We start from the raw sequence: 19379 nt of genomic DNA, 5'->3' as shown, positions 1-19379 counted from the left end.
TATAATGGGTTTGCTACAAATGATTGCAAACCACCCGGCTGCATGCTCATTTCGATTGAATTTGAACTGTTTGAATTTCAGCATGTACGAAAGACGAGATATTCATGGGGTTGCGCAGATGACATTTCGATGTACATTGATGATTGGCAATTCTTAAAATTGAGTTGGATCTTTCTGGCAAGTTTAAATGGTAAAAGCCGGGACAAAAGTATGAAATGAGCATGCGCCCACTTGGTTTGCAATCGTTTGTAGCACTTGGGTATATAATGTTGCAGATTTTTGATTTTTATTACCAACTAGCTGAGCCCAGCATGCGTTGCAATGCCACAATAACGCATGCAATTCCCGTTCCCGTTCTCGTTTCCGTTCCCATTTGTCGGAAAAACGCAGCCAGCGAACACATTTGAAATTATTGCATTGCAATGACACTCATTCCCGTTTTTGGGCTATCTTTTTCACAGTAATCTTCCCGGATATGCATACAACAAATCCTGAAAGTTCCATCGTAATCGGTTCAGTGGTTTAAGAGCCTATTCAAGACACTAAGACAGACAGACATTCATTATATACTCGTATATAGATTTATTTTTATGTTGTACGAAAACATTCTTTAATTTGTAATTAAAATATTACTAGTGTAACTTGATTATTAAAAAAAGGGTGTGTTCAAATGTTCTATTATGCAGTTGAATTTCTCAATACCAGTGGCGTGCGATGAAATTCTCTCTCTTTTTGCCGTACAGCCTTACTTAATGTGCGCGAGCAGGATATAAGAGGAACAGACGTTTCCCCTTGAATCCTGCTCGCGCACATTAAGTAAAGCTGTGCGATAAAAAGACAAAGAATTTCACGGCACGCCACTGCTCAATACATATAGCAATGGCGTCGCTAGGGCCTAGGGGTGTGTCACCTAAAAATATTTTTTATTAATTATTAATATTTGTTAATTTTTTGACACGAGAGAGAAGCGCCAAAAGAGAAGCTAAGTTCACACGTTGTTTCTGGATTGCGTCCCCATCTGACTGAATCAGTTAACCTTCAGCCTTTAGGTACAAACACTAATTCCACAGGAATTCGAACAACAGGCAATTATGGCTTATATGCTATATATAGCTGTACCAGACAGATTTCGTGGTAGCTGTATACATATAGAAAGCTGTATATATACAGAAATTACAATGAGGTGTGTAACCGCTCGAGGACCGTCATGCAACAAATATATCGAATTACCGTTTTTCTAGTTCTTATTCACAATGAAAAATTAATTGTTTAACCGACGAAAAGAATTATTTATCTGTTATTTGTTTTATTTGTTCGCCTTAATCCATTAACAAATTAAAACAAAGTTAGGAACTAGGTAACCCTTCATAGTATGAAGTTCATGGTTCGATGATTACTGGTCACAAAGCACTGGTCACAAAGTCACTAAAATCTCTATAACGGAACATCTGGCAACCGAAAAGTCCATCATACTAAAGAGAACTTAAGTGCCAAATATTGCGTATTCGCGATTTTAATGGCAAAAATTGTCTTTGTGAACACCGCAATGTGACCGCAATAATCCAATTATCGCATTTCATACATTAAGACAGAAACTGATATTTGGATGGTGTGGATACTCCGTATCAAAAATGCAATGGTACTTTCGTAGAATTCGAATCTGGTTTATGCAGATATCAGAAGAAAATCCACCTAATTTTTAATGTTATTTTAAATTAAATTACACACAAAACCAATTTCGAGATTAACATGCAATAGTTAATTAATTTGATTTTAAAGATTGAACGAAAATTCATCTAATGTTTTCAATTGGAAGTGAACAGAAGCACAACCTTTGAAATTTGAGGTTCCTACTCACATACATAATTTTTTTAATTTATGAATAATTTAGTCCCTCGTGAACTTTTGAGTGATTGAAAATGCAACTGTGTGAATGAAATATCAACAAAATGTTTTGTTACAATTTTAAAAATGTGTTTTTTCCAGCTTTTGCTTTAATGACTGTCATGGCATTACCACGCTACTTAAAGTCGCATATTTAATGTAATAAATATATATGATTGGTAAACAAAATGTCGTTTGCGGTTATGAAATACGTTATCTTTTTTTTTGTACCATGAATTGAGTGAGCAAGTATTAAATTTATATTTTTAGAGTCGATTTCACTATTCTAGACTATAATAACCGTGTACCATGCTGTAATAATCTTATTTAAATAACGCGTAAAAGAATTTAAATTTTATTTAACATACCGGTAACGACACATGGATTGTTTTATAGTTTCGTTTCTGATAAGTATCTGATAAGAATTCAACTAGGCAAATTTAGTGAAAATATTGAATATATTTTTCCTTATAACATTGCATATTTCTGATTACAAAATATAATTTCAATGGAGGATTGGGTAAATTTGAGTGAATCTAGGAATAAAAAAAAAATAAAAAATACACATAGAACAATAATTTAATTGAATAATTATATATTACTTGTACATTTATGCTAATAAATAGCAAAAATTCAGCACTAACACAACGAATGTGAATGTTAATAACAGATTTGTAAGACTAGCTAAAATAAGTGGAAGACTTAAAAATTACATGAATTCACAATTAATGCCTTCTAAAAATTAACTAGGCTTGAAGCTAGGTATATAACATTAATACACCAACATCTTTTATTAATTTTTTATTTATTGTAACTTTTATTAGTCTTTCCTTGTAATATATAGGCCGCCATCAATTCCTATTTTGGAAGTCTAATAAAAAACAGTAACGGGGAAATACAGTGTTGTCAGAATGTCTTTTTGTGATATAATGAGATCATCTTAGGTAAGATGTAACGATGCAATGAAACAATAGTAAAGAAATGGGAATGCATGATAATTATAATAAATTATTTAAATATTTTTTTTGACTAAATAAAAATCATTATTAACAGATTTTTTAATCCTATTGTATAAATATGTATATTCGCTTTATAAATTTAATTATAAAATCTTAAACATTATTAATTTTGTATATAATTGCACACTAAAAATCAATCACGTATCATTTTAATATATATTTATATGAAAGAAAAGTAGATTTCAAATGTGAAAACAAGGAAAAGTCGCATTTTTTAAACCTATATGTGCTTATTATAATAAAACAAACAAAAAAATCTAAAAAAAAGTACATAAATATTGAACATTCGTATAAACGATATGATATCTTGATATGGATACATATATAATATATTATTATATATATACGAGTACACAACTTGGAACAGTTATAATAATCATGTTTTGCATATAAATAAACTAATATTTATAACTATAATTTGATAATACTATACATCTCAAAATAAGCTTACTTCTAAATATAACTTAACACTTGATAATACATACTGATAATAATTGTAATAAATAAAAACATATATATATATATATATATATATATATATATATATATATATATATATATATATATATATATATATATATATATATATATATATATATATATATATATATATATATATATATATAAAATAATAATAATAATAATATTGTTATTTTTTCCCTTACGTATGGAAGCACATTTTAAATACACATACATTCGTACACATTAACTATTCATCCGTCTATTTATTAATTTTAATGTTTTAATTGATTAATTTTATAAAAATACCGAATAAAATGGAAGACACATAGCACAAGTTCAGTAATACAAAGTGGAAAATCTTTTCGATTCTCTCACAATGACACAAAATTTATGATGTCAATATTCAATTCAAATTTAGCCTGTTTTCACACGAGTAATATAATTCCTAATTCTCGTATGAAAACGGCCTTACACTGATAAACATTGTTCATTAACACAGCTAAATACATTTTCCTAAGAATTTCCTATGACATTTATAAATGTTTTATGTATTGAGTATTTTAGAAAGTCACAATAGTAATATATGTAGATAAATATTATTATTATTAATGTTTGCTTGAAATATTCTCATTATAAAATATATTAAAATGATAAAAGATTGAATTTTTTGTTTGAAATACAAACATTTATATATTTGATCCCGATATTTGTATGAATTTATTAGTCTTTTTTGTCCAAAGCTCTGAGTAATATCAATCGATGATATGAAATGTTTACGAATTTTGATGTATTATTAATTTAATTTCAAATAACTACGGTTTATATGTGATTTATTTCATATATATATATATATTATATATATCTAGTGGCAGTCGGTAAAATAATAATTTTTATATAATACGCTATTAAAATTAAATATTTATGAATAATGAAGATTTTCTTTTTATTTAAACGTTCTATGCATTATAAGCCTAATATGATTTTACAACATTCAAAGTCAATTTAATTATTATAAATTCTTAAATATAACAACAAAATGTTCACAAAATTTAAGTTTGATCATTCCGGCAAGTGAATATGCGTGCAAATATTTTTATTGTAAAATTAACTGTTTCTCAAATAGGCGTTGTTTTTTTTTCAATTGATGATGCGTTAGTGATTTAACACAATTTTAGAATTTGTTTTTAAGAAGTGTGTTTGAATGACTGCAGACACTTTGTTCCTGTGAACAGTCTTTTCATACTACAGCTGAAATTGACAAAAATCACCATCAAACATGGTTAAAAAAAATATGTAAAAATTAAAACAAAATGCTTCCAATTTACCTATTCAATTGAACGTATTTGAAAATCAGCTTTTTCTAGACGGCATTTTTCCTTTGAGCAGCCTCCGCCTGCATTTTCCGGCGCAGAGCTGGAATATCCTCTTCAATGCGTACAATCTTTCTTATTTTCTAAAATTATATACCATTGTTAGTGAAAAGCATAAATGCAAGCTCAAAAAATATATATGTTTAAAGTTGTATCTTACTTCTTCCCTAGTTCCAGGAGTGACGTACCACAGGTACATCATATACCCAGGAATGCACAACATGGATGAAAGTGCTGACATCCAACCGAAGACATGCGCCCACCAAGGATAAGAGTAACCCAAATATTTAATCGGTGTCCATTGGACAATGTTGAAGAAGAATACGCCCTGGAAAAATCACACATTAAAAAAAATTCAAAATTGCTAAGGCTAAAGACCAATTTTTTTGTAAAAGATGTACAATTAGTATGACGATCGAAAGAGGTATATACACATATGTAAATAAGAAGCATTTCAGGGAATATACAGACATATAAAAGATAAAATGGTAGCGCAGTGGATGTAAGATGGTTGTGTTCATGCTAATCACCGAAAAGTTAATTCATTTTGAGTATTTCTGCAGTGCTGCTAGATATTTGTAACAAAGTTGATTTTTTCCAATTTATCTGATTTAATTGTTGTAACAGTTCCTCACTAAATTGGTAAAACCATCCTGCCTACTATTTGTCATCACTATTTAAATATGATTTCAAAATTATGACCTATCAATTTATAGATGTACAAGTTTAATACCATAGGTGTCGCTTTGGAGCAACTTATAATGGCATCATGGTAAAATATAAATTATTATACTGGGCAAAAAAAAGGATCACGAAGTTCGAAGGAAAAATTATGGGCCCTACAGTTATGCAGGAACTACTGGAAGTTACATATGAAACACTTTTATACACCTATAGATATTGAAAATTCACTCACCACACATATACACGGGGTAGCAATGACCCAGCAGAACTTCCACCATCCGATTGGGTAATATCCGATCATTTCTTTGATGCCATCGTAGAAGCGACCAACGCCAAATGCCCAGGATACGGAGACGCACTCGAAGAAAATGAGGAACAGAAGACAGAAACCGGACACTGCGTATGAGTCGAGGATTTGGAATACGTACATACCACCCTAAATAATTGAAAATTGTATATCAAAACAGTGTAGAGCTAAACGAAAATTGTGCTCGATGAGGACTATGACATTACCTGAGATATGCAAGACAAGCCTACTATGTAAGACAACGCGCAAGTTATGGCTATGAATATTTCTTTGCGTTTTCGTAGCAATCCAGGCCATTCGTCGATGATGGCCGTGACGAAACCTTCCATGGTGCAAAATTGAGAATCTAAACCTATGAGTAGCAGCATGAAGAAGAACAGACAGGACCATAGAGCTGAACCAGGTAGTTGTAGCACTGCCGAAGGATACGCCAAGAACGCCAGCCCAGGACCTAAGTACAACGATTATGTTTTTAATATCAATTTGCCAGAAGGAAGGAGACTTTTGTGGAGCTTCTGTTTACCTGAAGCTGCTACTTCAGCTACCGGTCTTTGCTGCTCGTGAGCCATGAATCCGACCACGGAGAATATTACGAATCCAGCGAACATGCTCGTACTCGAATTTACAGTACAAACTATCAATGCATCCCTGAAAGTACCAATATATTAAATAAAGAAGTATTTTTCGACTATGAATATTACTATGAAAGTTCTGGAAGCATACTTATAAACATTGTTGTTGAACTTATTGTAGCTTCCAAGAGCAACTAATGTTCCTAAACCGAGTCCATATGAGAAGAAGATTTGTGTAACAGCGTCGATCCACACTTCAGATTCACCCAGCTTTGATAAGTTAGGCATTACGTAGAATTTAATACCTTCCATAGCTCCAGGCAAGGTTATTCCTATGGATTTGATGGAATGTTCATGTCAAATGCTACATTGAGAAAGTTTCTTTTGTTAAAAGTCGACCTACCTCTGATGAGTAAAATTGTTAGCAAAAAGTATGGGAAGAGAGCTGTGAAGTACACGACTTTTCCTGTCCATCTTACTCCTTTCCATATGCAGAAGTAGCAGATGATCCATACGAACAGCAAAGTTCCAGCCAATTCCCATCTGAGTGATCCAACTTGTTCGATGCCTCCGGAGATCATGAGCGCACGTCGTCTAGTAAACACACATAAGCAACGAAATAAATAACAAGCAAATATGTGGTGGTTTACGATGGTTGTTAATAAAAAAGTAAATCTCACTCCCAGAACTCCTTGACAGGATCCGAGAGCAAAACCGAAGATACGTTTTTGGCATTGATAGTACACACTCGATTTATAGTCCTATTTATGGTCATGGAATCGAAGCACGGTAGCAATCTACGATCGTAGGGATTGACGCACGTGGCAGTGTTCCAGTAGTTGTCGCAACTTCTCCATGGAACATCTAAAATGAAAGTGTGTATAAATTATGTGAAAATTTGAGACGTACATACATATACTCCAATTCAAAGTCCTGTTAAATATACCTGCTCTCAACGACATGAAGAAATAGAAAATAGCCCACGCTAATATGACGATATAATATACATTCATCCAACAGGACATCACAGCAGCCGCATATCCAATTCCTGAAATGCAATATTAAATAATAAAATATTGCACTGTTTAGCTTGTTTTAATTGAATTGTCGTAGTTATTGCAATAGATTACCTTTGAATATGGGTGAAATTTTGAAGACGCCCAAGCCGCCGATGGTCAACATTTGTCCCATGGCCAGCTCCATGAAGAACATGGGTATACCGGCGAGGAACAGTGTGAGGAAGTAGGGTATGAGAAAAGCACCACCGCCATTTTTATAGCAGAGGTAGGGGAAACGCCACACGTTACCCAATCCGATGGCTAAACCCACCACTGACAATATGAAGTCGAGCTTGCTGCCCCAGGACCCTCTCTCTGGGTCATGATGATCCGTATGATCACTATTAGACGAGAAACACAATCATGTAATTTCAAAGATAGGAGAAGAATATTATGGTAGGTGGTAAGCTTACTGTGGTTTTCCTAATGCTGAAGTGAGCTCGATATCTTCAGAGTCGCATTTGATGTCCAGCCTTGTGCTGGCTAATCCGTCTTTGCTGGCCCCCTCCTGCGCCATGGCCTACCTGTCTCTAGTACTTTCCTGGGGAATCTTCGTCCGAAGTCTGCTAGCTCCTCGAAGGCAGATTAAGATAAAATGCCCCTCCGGTGCATTACAATTGCTGTCGGTGCTTCTTGCTTTGATGCATCGAGGAAACTAGTCTGGAAAGATAAAAATTCTACATCAAAAACAGTGGGTATCATTTTGAGCCAACTCGCTGCATAGAATGTAGCATTTTTGCTGGTGATTGAAAACTGAAAAGTTTCCAGGGTAAGACGTAAGTAAAACGGTGGTCGTTTCCTGTGCAGGAAACGCCGGTGGATAATTCGGGCTAACGGAAGTGCTCAGAGAGGTGCTCACTTCCGGCCATAGACAAGACCTGTAGCTATTATTGCCCCCACATTTATCCCTCTCTGTGTATAACCTTATGTATGTTGCATAAAGTGTAGCACAATTTTTGCCCATATTATAGTTCAAACTGCCGAGAAGACAATGCATCTCTATACAAATGAAACCAATGTCAAGGTATCCAGAACTTCAATATGTAATTTAAATACATACATACCTGCTACATATACTTATTTTTATATTAAAATATGTTTTGTGAAGAATATTCATCTGATAACTATTCGAATATGTGTTGAACTACATTAGGAGATATAAAGATATATAGAGAAATACGTGCTTAATCATTGAATATATTGATTAAAAAAAATAATTGAACTGGTGAGGACATGTGCTGAGGATATCAGAAGATCCGGTATCCGTGACGAGACAGAATGCTAAATTACAGAAAACGCAAATATCGGAAGGCAAAGATCGAAAATCGAAAGATCTTAAGTAAAAGTGCATGGTAAACGGTATATACTCACTTAATTTGGGCGAACAGGATACAACACGAACAAGAGGAACAGGCTTTTCCTCCCGTATTAATGTGCGCGCGCAGAATACGGGAGGAAAAGCATGTTCCTTTTGTTCCTGTTGTATCCTGCTCGCGCAAATTAAGTGAGTATGTACCGTTTACCATGCACCATTTTTTTTGATCTTTCGACTTAAGATCTTTCGATTTTCGATCTTTGCCTTCCGATATTTGTGTTTTCTGTAATTTAAAATTCTGTCTCGTCACGTAGACCCCAGAAGATCATATTCAAAAGTATTGTTAGAAGAAGTCCAATTGAAAAACCAAGAAGAAGATGGAATTGAATTGACATGACATTGGCTAGAGCAGCTGCAGCCACAGGAGACGGGATTATAAAGCTATAGTGAGTAGTATTTTAATATAGGATATGAATAGTTGAAAATAAAAATCAAGTTTAAGAACAAAATTTTCCAAACAGATGTATGTAGGTTATCTACAAATAGAAATGAAAAATTAGAAAAAAGTAAGAAGAGGTTAGTAAAAAATAGCTACTTAGCCTCAAGTTTATAGTAAAAATGCAGTTCATAAAAGGAAAAGTATGAACTTATTTAAACATTATAAATGAAATAAATAAAGGAAGCAAGATTATTGTATGAAAGCTCGTTGGAAGAAGAAGGATATATGACTTGGGAATACCACTCGTGGGTTACTCAGATCAGTGATATAAAAAGTAAACATATTGAAAGGAGCCAGCACACACGGAAAAAGAAAAAAAATGAGCACTGAAAAAACCTGCATTACAACCGTTATGCATAGAAGACCGCAACTATCCGAAAACCCTTTCCAAACTTTATCTCACTTCAAGTATTTGCCACTGATATGAAATTGAAATTAACAATTGTTGTGTAGCACACGTGTTGTGATCACAAAGCACAGAGAGACATTGTGTATCCTAATAGATGACAATGACCGATGAATACACCACGGTCTTGGAAAACTTAGATACTTCACAATTCCACTTTTGGGCAGTAATCAGAATCAAGCGTCACAAAACAGTGTCACAACTCTTATAAATACCAAAGGACAATGACAACCAACGATCCGATCGACACAACGGGTAGCACATGGAAGATTGACGGTGGTGCTTTGGCGTTTGAATCACTCGTCGAGGATGTCGAGGACGAGAGGTGTGTACATATATGAGTATACATATATCCGGGAGCGAGCGGGCAGAAGTTGGCAATGTGATCCGCAAGTTCGGTCGCCTCGTAAATCAGTGTGGCAGGATGGTAGCATCATCATGACGGTGATGGACCGGCAATTGGCAATCACCACGCATATCGCTCCCCACTTCCTGTCGCCTGTGTGACCACCCATAACACCGACCTGGATCACACGCTGCCACAAAAGGTGGCTCACGTGACACACACCTCTCCCCAAAGGTGAAGGATAGCTCCTGAAGCTTCAGCTACTTTCTTCCACTTTGATTCTTCATTTTCATCACAATCGGTCTTGCCGACTTCATGAGCCGATACAATGCCAAGTCTAGTTTGCGTCAATTTTCAAGTTCCTTAACAATATCTAATCAGCAGAATAAGAAGAAGAAGAAGAAGAGGTTATATTATTGAGTGGTACTTTTTTCAGGAATATATACATGATCATATTGATCAAAGAAGTCATTCTTCGTCAGTCACCGCCGTACACTTTGGAAAACATTGGTTTAAGATTTCAGAAATTACACATGTTGTTTTATTTTATTTTTTTGGTGTTTTTACAATTTTGAAATATTGATATTATATAATGAATCCAAGTCGTTATTATGGCTAAGCAACAAAGGGTACAATAATAAATATGGAAGTAAAAATAAAATAAAATAATGAAACAAATAAATCAATATATAAAATACAAATGCAATATTAGAACACATTTAAAATTTTGCCCGCGGATGACCGCCATAAATGTCATGCGTAAAATGCCACTAGCGAGAATGGTGTGACTCACTCACTCATCAAAAAAATACTTCGGGTGTCAATTGACATACATGTTTGGTCATGCGGAAAAAACTTACAATATATATTTATGGATGAAAACTCGATTTACAAATTCGCTAAAAAAGTAGCGTAAAAGTTGCCGTGGGCAAAGGTTTTATATCTCAAATTAAACAACCCCTCAAAAAGATCTATTTAGATAAAACAGATTTTAGATAAATCATATTTTAGATAAATCAAATCATATTTTAGATAAATCAAATCATATTTTAGATAAATCAAATCATATTTTAGATAAATCAAATCATATTTTAGATAAACCAAATCCAAGTTAACAGAAATCTGGTTGAAGTGCTGATGCTACTTACAACAGTCGACGAAACCATCAAATTGGTACGTGCTACAAGAGAAGAGAATAAAGTGTGGCATCTGCACAATTGTACAATGTTTTTATCTCTCTATGGCGTGTTTTATACCACGATTCGCACTAAAAAAGGCGAATAAAATTTAATTTAACAGTTTATCAAATGATTGTAAGATTTGGAATATATTGAAATCATACATACATAACAGTATTTTTTTTATATTTTGACTATGAATTATTGAGATATAGAGTAACTTTGAATTATTTTTAGATCGATTCAATCTCCATTCCCAGCAAAAAAGTAGTACTTTACATTCATAATTCGTTTTAAAAATCGACATCGTATTATGGGAACTACATATAAGCTAAGTGGTGTCCTGTCAAAAGTGCTCGGTACAAAAGCTCCCCGACGTAACCGCCCCGACATACCGCCCAGGCAACCGTGCGCCGACAAAACCACCCTAGCAAAAAGCACTCGGCGACAAAACCGCGCCAGAATATGTACATATATGAAAAAAATTGAATATCGATTTCGACTTCGAGTCGGGGCACCAAGTAAAAGTAGTCATCTTTGACTGTTTGAGATGAATTATCTCAATACAAAATTATTGTAGAATAAGAGTAGTTTCAAAACTATGAAACGGTTGATCATACATACTTGTATTGGTTGAACCTCTTACTTGCACAAGCTAATCTGAACCTTTAAAGGTTGCCAGTCATGAAATGTAGGAGGAAGGGGAGGAAGAAGTCAGCTCAGAACATCAAAGTAAAGTAGTTAAAACTCTCATTTTCTATCACTGAAGAAATATAACAATTCTATCCAGCAATTGAATCCCTGAATTGACTATGACAGGTACTTCGTTTGTCAAAAAGTAGAAAGTCAATTGAAACTTAGATCACTTAGTATTATTTGCATGACAGTCTACATGTCACTGTGTAAGTCAATATATAGTCCTTTGTGACTCACAAAATTATCCAAACCATTATCCAATATAGACAGGAGGTGAGTTCAACTCTGGATTGTAACATCGAAATAGCAGGTGTCAGTTGATCAAGCATTTTTTTTATCTATCTACATATTATACTGATTTATTTAGATATGAAATCAATTGACACTATTGATCAGTAACTTTTTAACAGAGATATGAATTTTTTAAAGCTGAATTTGGACGATGTCATCTAATATATAATTTCGAAAATGACTTTGTATCGATATTGATATTGCTTTTTAGTTCCGGATCCGGTTTCATGCTTCAGTTCTGGATCCGGATTCCAGATTAGCTATGTTTAAGCGGATTTTATTACAAATACCGAGCGAAAACTTGTAAAAACACTAGTATCATATAAAACCAATTGGAAAAAAATAAGAGTTTACAGTTTGAAGTATTTGCTTTAGAACAATAATATAAATTTATATCAAGATAGTGAGAGTGATTAAAAAAAATCTATTCGCGTGTTCTTATTTGCACATGTAATGATTGAAGCTGTCTGCATATCAAATCTTTATCTTTATTTGTTAGCTTTAGGCTTTACATATATACTAGCTTATATCAAGTGAAATTATTTAAGTTGAGCTCTTATACAACGTAATATTATATATGTATGTATTTATGTACATAATTCTCATTTCTGCAAAAGACTAAGATACTTATGTATATAAAGATTTTCCACTTTGGTTTGCTAATACATACATAGAACTATTAACATTTTAATAACTAACAAAAGAAGATCAATATCAAAATGAATACAATATCATATTTTATCAATTATTAAGTCCTATAAGTTTGAAGCGTATGGGTAGAAGCAATACTAGATTTTAAAAATGGATAATAAGAGCAATTTGTTTATTAAGATTGTATGTACAAGGAATACGACCTAGATATGTAGTTTGAAACGATCAATTAAGAAATACGAACGTTGGAATATAATGAGTTTGGCTAACATGTACCCTGAAAAGTTTGGATAAGTTGACATCAAATACTGTCAATGAAAAAGAGAGCATTGTAATTCAAATTAATATCGTATAAATTAACTTTTGATCAATATCAGTCCTATCTATTTTCATTTAAATGGATCAAACTTACACGTATATTAATTTGACAACCCAATTTTTGTGGAATGTGAAATAAAATTTATAGAATTTAAAATAATAATCACAGAAATAGTATAATATAATATATATTCTTGCCTACAACTATGGACTCGTCCATATTGTATGAAATATTACCTATGAACTATGTCTTTCAATTAGTATATTGTAAATGTGATAAGTTTATCGACATAAAATATGCGTTTATGAATACTCTTATATATAATTTTTTAAAGGAACTGAACAAGAAGATATGTAACTTAAAAGATTTAGTTGATTGAAAAAGTTTTACGCGCTTACTTAACAGCAACTCGAAAGAAAATATTATACAGAGCGTCTTAAAAGAAAACCATCCAATTATAAAGTAAATTAGTCGACATTAAAATATGTAAAAATAAACAGATTTATTCGTGAATGTTCAATTAATCGATTTCCTATCAAATTTGGTTATTATGAATAAGTAGATTGTTCTTTATAAACTTTCGAAATTTTGACAATGGATTAATTTATATAAGCTTTGTAAACCTAAGCCTCTTTCATACACAATTGAATCGATTATATTAAGTAATTTATTAATTAATTATTTCGATTATATGTTAATAGGTATTATATGTAGTTGATATAAAAATTCTAGCCTATCCATCAAAACTATTATCCATTCACATTTAATGTATGTAAATTATTTGGCCTTTCCAAATAAGATTTCACTACACGTCAAACACTACAAATGTTTGACATGGAAAGGTCTGGTATTTTCAGTCGAATAAGCATTACAAGTATTCACATATATAAATGTAACTAGTTAAATCGCTAGGCGTTGCTTAGGAATTTTTACTCTTAACTGTCTTAACTGTTCAGACTACGATCTAAGTTTGATTGCCAAATTTGATAGATTTAAGCCACAATTGTAGATTTGTACAGCGGGTAAACAAAAACTTAATATTACACATTGGTTTACCTGGCGTTGCTTAGATGCAAATAAAAGTTGTAAAAAAAGTAGAAAACGTAACATTTTGTGGTCTCAGATTTAAGTTAGAGTACATGGAAGATTAAATTGTTTTAGATTGAAAACTGTAGATTTGCATAGTCGGCAAACAATAGCTTTATATTGTATATACATTGGCTGAATTATCAGATGGGTAATAGTAAGAATTAACTATAGAAAAGTCTACGATCTAAATTAGAGTATAATGGAATCGTAGCAAATTTGATGGTTTAAATATTCATAATTGTAGATTTGCATATAGGAAAAACAACGGCTTAATATTATACATTGGCCAAATTATATGATGATACTCGGATTTGTATAAATTGGAAAAAAATAAGTAAACAGAGCTTCGGAAAATTTTGTGTCTACGATCTATGTAAGCTAGAGTGTGATGGAATGATAATAAATTTGATAGTTTTCATTTGAAAAATGTAGATTTGCATAGTGGACCACCATGAGCTTTATATTGTACATTTGCCAAATTATCTGACATTTCTCAAATTGTTGAAATTTGAAAGAAAAGTAGAAAACTGAACAACATAAACTTTTGAAGTCTTTATGATCTAAGTTAGAGTATAATGAAATCGTAACAAATTTGATGGTTTAAAAGTTCATAACTGTAGATTTGCACAGAGGAAAAATAAAGCCTTTATATTATACATTGGCCAAATTATCTGACATTGCTCAAATTGTTGAAAGTGAAAGAAAAGTAGAAAACTGAACAACATAAACTTTTGAAGTCTTTATGATCTAAGCTAGAGTATAATGGAATCGTAGCAAATTTGATGGTTTAAAAATTCATGACTGTAGATTTGCATAGAGGAAAAGCCAAGGCTTAATATTATACATTGGCCGAAATACTCGGATATTTAAAAGTTGAAAAAAAAAAAGAAAACGGAAAATATTGTGTCTACGATCTAAGCTAGAGTATTATGGAATGATACTAAATTTGAAGATTTAAAATTGAAAACTGTAGATTTGCATAGCGAACTATTGTACATTGGCCGAATTATCTGTCTTTGTTCAGATTGGTGAAATTTGAAAAAAATTTAGAAAACTAAACTACAGAGATTTAGTAAGTTAGAGTATAATGGAATCGTAGCAAATTTGACGGTTTAAAAATTCATAACTGTAGATTTGCATACAAAAAAAAAATAAAGGCTTTATATTATACATTGGCCGAATTATCTGACAACATAAGCGAACAACTATGTATAAGCTTCATATTGTATATTGGCCGAATTATCTGACATTGCTCAGATTGGTGAAAGTTGAAAACAACTAGTAAGTTGGAATGAAAAAAATCTACTAAGCTAGAGTATAATGGGATCGTAGCAAATTTGATGGTTTAAAAATTCATAACTGTAGATTTGCATAGAAGAAAAGCCAAGGCTTAATATTATACATTGGCCGAAATACTCGGATATTTAAAAGTTGAAAAAAAAGAAGAAAACGGAAAATATTGTGTCTACGATCTAAGCTAGAGTATTATGGAATGATACTAAATTTGAAGATTTAAAATTGAAAACTGTAGATTTGCATAGCGAACTATTGTACATTGGCCGAATTATCTGTCTTTGTTCAGATTGTTGAAAGTTGAAAAAAATTTAGAAAACTAAACTACAGAGATTTAGTAAGTTAGAGTATAGTGGAATCGTAGCAAATTTGACGGTTTAAAAATTCATAACTGTAGATTTAAATACAAAAAAAAATAAAGGCTTTATATTATACATTGGCCGAATTATCTGACAACATAAGCGAACAACTATGTATAAGCTTCATATTGTACATTGGCCGAATTTACCTGACATTGCTCAAATTGGTGAAAGTTGAAAACAACTAGTAAGTTGGAATGAAAAAAATCTACTAAGCTAGAGTATAATGGGATCGTAGCAAATTTGATGGTTTAAAAATTCGAAACTGTAGATTTTCATCGAGGAAAAAAAAGGCTTTATATTGTATATACATCGGCCGATTGCCTTATATTGCACAGATGGGTAAAAATTGGAAACAAAACCAAATTCGATGATTTTAAATTGAAAACTGTTGATTTGGGTAGCAGATAAACAAAAGTTGTTTAGTGTACATTGGCTGAATTATCTAAAGTTTCTCAAATTGGTAAAAGTAGAATTGGAACATTACAAAAATTTATAGTTAAGATCTATATTAGTTATGGAAGTATTATGGGATAGTACCTGATTTGATAACTTTAAATTGAAAACTATAGACTTAAATAACAGACGAACAAACATTCATCCTTATTTAGTACATAGAAGGAGTCACTTACTACTTTTGTCTTCAATGAATTTTTCCTTGTACAGTTTAATCACTCAGGCGTATAGTATAGGAAACTTCGCGATCTTCGTGTCACTTTGTTTACAACAAAAAACAACGACAATAAAAAGACCACTCGATTTATCCAGCAGCTTTCATATTTGTTCCAGATGCGAATAGTATGCAACCGGTCGAGATGTGTAAATACAATACACACTGTAATGTGGATGGGTGGGTGGTTGGGTGGTGAGCAGCCTCCGTTGGCGAGACCGCGGCTCAGACTAAATTTGCGAGAGTCGGCATGGCCGCGTAGGGGTCCAGAGGAGTCGCCCCCCACGGGGCCCCCATCGTCTGGTGGGGGCATCCTGGCCTGATTGCCCCCAACCCACATCTGTAGAGGGGCGCAGCTCCGGATGCAGGAAGTGGCGCCACACGCGCATCACCGCTTTCCTCGGAAAAGCGCTCTCCTCATCCGTCCCACTCCCCTTCGTCTTATGCAACGTCTTGGAAAATTGTATGTCTATCATACAGGGTTCGTTTGAATACATATTCAACGGAATATATTAATATTAATGTTGACTTTTGTATGCGTGGTCTGACTTTCCATCATAATGTTTCACTGCTTTATCTACGAAGCTATTATGTATAATGCTCGCAGGCTTAATGATAGTCCATTTAAGATTGGACGTCTTTTTTACTTTATCTATGTACGTAGTAACAATAGATGAAGTTTTGTGATCATGTGAAAATTTGAATTTTGACTGATTTAAACTCAGAATCGATCACTGATCACGTTTTCATGATCTAGAAAAAATGTGTGTTGTGTGTATTTTGGGGATTTTTTGAACACCGTTAGTTCTATCGAACTGAAGCTTAGTATTGGTTACTGAAATTCTTATCGACATGACGTAAATTTTTTTCAAATTTTTAAGTTGATCGGAAATGGTATCTCCCCTTATACATAGGTGTCCTTTTTTTAGTTTTTGAATTAAATTATCTCCCAAACTAATAATAGAAATAATAATCTTTATAACTTTATATTTTTATCTGAACCGGAAGTAGTACTTTTACTCTAGAGAATCGAGGTTTTTTATTTTTTCTCAAAAACCTTTTGGTTTATTGAACTGAAATTTCAATATATGTACAATAAAATTGTACATATATTGAACATATAATTAATATATCTAGTTTAATATATGTACAATGAAATTTTTAAGTTGAACTGAAATGGTATCTCCCCTTATATGTAGATGTGCTCTTTTTTTAAAGTTTTTGAATTCAATTATCTCCCAAACCGCTAACCGAATCGGACTGGAATTTTTTCACATGTAATAGAAATTATAAATTTTATGATCTGGTATTTTTTGAATATTTTTACCTGAACCGGAAGCAGTACTTTTACTCTAGAGAATCGAGGTTTTTTATGTTTTTCTCAGAAACTTTTTGGTTTATTGAACTGAAATTTCATATCTAGTTTAATATATGTATGTACAATGAAATTTTTTAGAATGAGCGGTCTATTTCGAATGGATTTTACTATGATAATTTAAAATATTGTATACTTTGATTATAAAGCTTAATAATATTATGAACTAGTGGTTTTACCCGGCTTCGCTCGGTATTTGTAATATAAATCGATTTTACATGGCCAATTTAATAGTAAACATTTTATCAAATTTATTTGAATCGTTTTATTTTATTTGAATATTCATATGTTTTTTCGCTATTAAATTGAACGTCACGAATTCTACAAAACAACAATAGTTACATAGTCACATACAAAGTCTCTTTCGAAATTACATATATATTAGATTAGTGGTTTTACCCGGCTTCCCTCGGTATTTGTAATATTAAGCATTGAAAAGTAGTATTTACAAATACGTAAGTAAGTTTAAACATGACAAAACAATATAATAGTAAATATTTATTTGTTTTTTTTTTATTAAATTTATTTGAATCGAAATGTTCCTAATAAACCTTAAATACAAAGTCTCTTTTAAAATTACATATATATGTATTTGATTACAGTGTTTATCTATTTCGTCAAAAATGCCACTTTTCCTGAAGAAAAAGATCTTCTATCAATGGGCTTTTTCAGTGGATGTGAAACTTGGACATTGAATGCCAAAATGTTACACAAAGTCCAATGCATTGAAAGAAGTATGAAACGTTGTATGCTCGGCATAACCATGAGAGATAAGAAACGGAGTACGTGGGAGAGAAGTATGACGAGGGTAGTAAATAGAGTGAAGATATTGAAATGGCAATGGATGGATTGCGTAGCTAGAATAATAGAAGAAAGGTAGTCAAAGAAAATGCTGAAATGGTACCCGAGAGAATGTAAAAGGGTGAAAGTAAGATGGGAGAACGAAATTAGAAAAAAATGAGAGTTGCAAATGGTAGCGTATTGAAAAAGCCTTCATCCAGTAGTGGATGGTGAATGTTTGTAAATGATGATGATAATGATATACATTTTGATACAAAATTTCGTAATAGAACTATCTATGTAATTTTTGTATATATGTTACAGTGAAAGCATATTTCAAGTGAAAATATAGTTTCACCAATTTAAGCCGAAAAACTGTATCAAACAATGAATTAACAACGTTTAACCCTAGCTAATAGTGCCAACTCTTACTTAACCTAATCTATTCTGAGCCTTAAATAATACCAACCCTAACAATCTAATCTTAAATGAATAAAACCAACCCTGAAAATGTAACTGGTTATGATTTCACTGAAACGAGAGTGAAAATATTTTTTCACTTGAAATATGAAATATAATTTCACTGTGACATACATACTTTTTATAATTTCAGTCTATATAATCCAAATTTTATTCAAAATTGTTTTAACTCACGGAGTTTTCCATAATATTGGGGAAATCTTTTCAATAATTTGGATTTTAGCCAATGTTAGAATAATTTTTTTACTTTTGAAAAAAATAGATTGCGTAATTTGT

The 19379-nt window shown here is 32.3% G+C and overlaps 1 protein-coding gene across 1 annotated transcript; it reads right to left on the bottom strand.

The window, feature by feature from the left end:
- Positions 1-4314: 4314 nt before the first annotated feature.
- Gat (sodium- and chloride-dependent GABA transporter) lies at positions 4315-16700 on the bottom strand. The gene is made up of 13 exons (XM_077442303.1): positions 16431-16700; positions 7770-8016; positions 7429-7697; positions 7245-7346; positions 6979-7162; positions 6702-6892; positions 6450-6630; positions 6250-6374; positions 5933-6177; positions 5652-5855; positions 4896-5063; positions 4691-4818; positions 4315-4613 (listed from the first exon to the last, which is right to left on the bottom strand). Exons 2-12 carry the CDS (start codon positions 7871-7873, stop codon positions 4726-4728), a joined length of 1866 nt encoding a protein of 621 aa, XP_077298429.1. The 5' UTR covers positions 7874-8016; positions 16431-16700; the 3' UTR covers positions 4315-4613; positions 4691-4725.
- Between the last annotated feature and the right edge of the window lie 2679 nt (positions 16701-19379).

This window comes from Arctopsyche grandis, chromosome 12 (genome assembly GCF_051622035.1).
Source record: "Arctopsyche grandis isolate Sample6627 chromosome 12, ASM5162203v2, whole genome shotgun sequence".
NCBI classification, from domain to species: domain Eukaryota; kingdom Metazoa; phylum Arthropoda; class Insecta; order Trichoptera; family Hydropsychidae; genus Arctopsyche; species Arctopsyche grandis.
The sequence above is the reverse complement of the archived record's forward strand: the minus strand, read 5'-3'. Positions and strand labels throughout refer to the sequence as shown.

Coding starts and splice junctions, on each gene's coding strand:
- Gat (XM_077442303.1), bottom strand. CDS start 7,873: ATGGCGCAGGAGGGGGCCAGCAAAGACGGATTAGCCAGCACAAGGCTG. Junction 7,347..7,428: donor AATTTCACCCATATTCAAAG/GTAATCTATTGC, acceptor ATTGCATTTCAG/GAATTGGATATGCGGCTGCT. Junction 6,631..6,701: donor AACAATTTTACTCATCAGAG/GTAGGTCGACTT, acceptor TCAAATCCATAG/GAATAACCTTGCCTGGAGCT.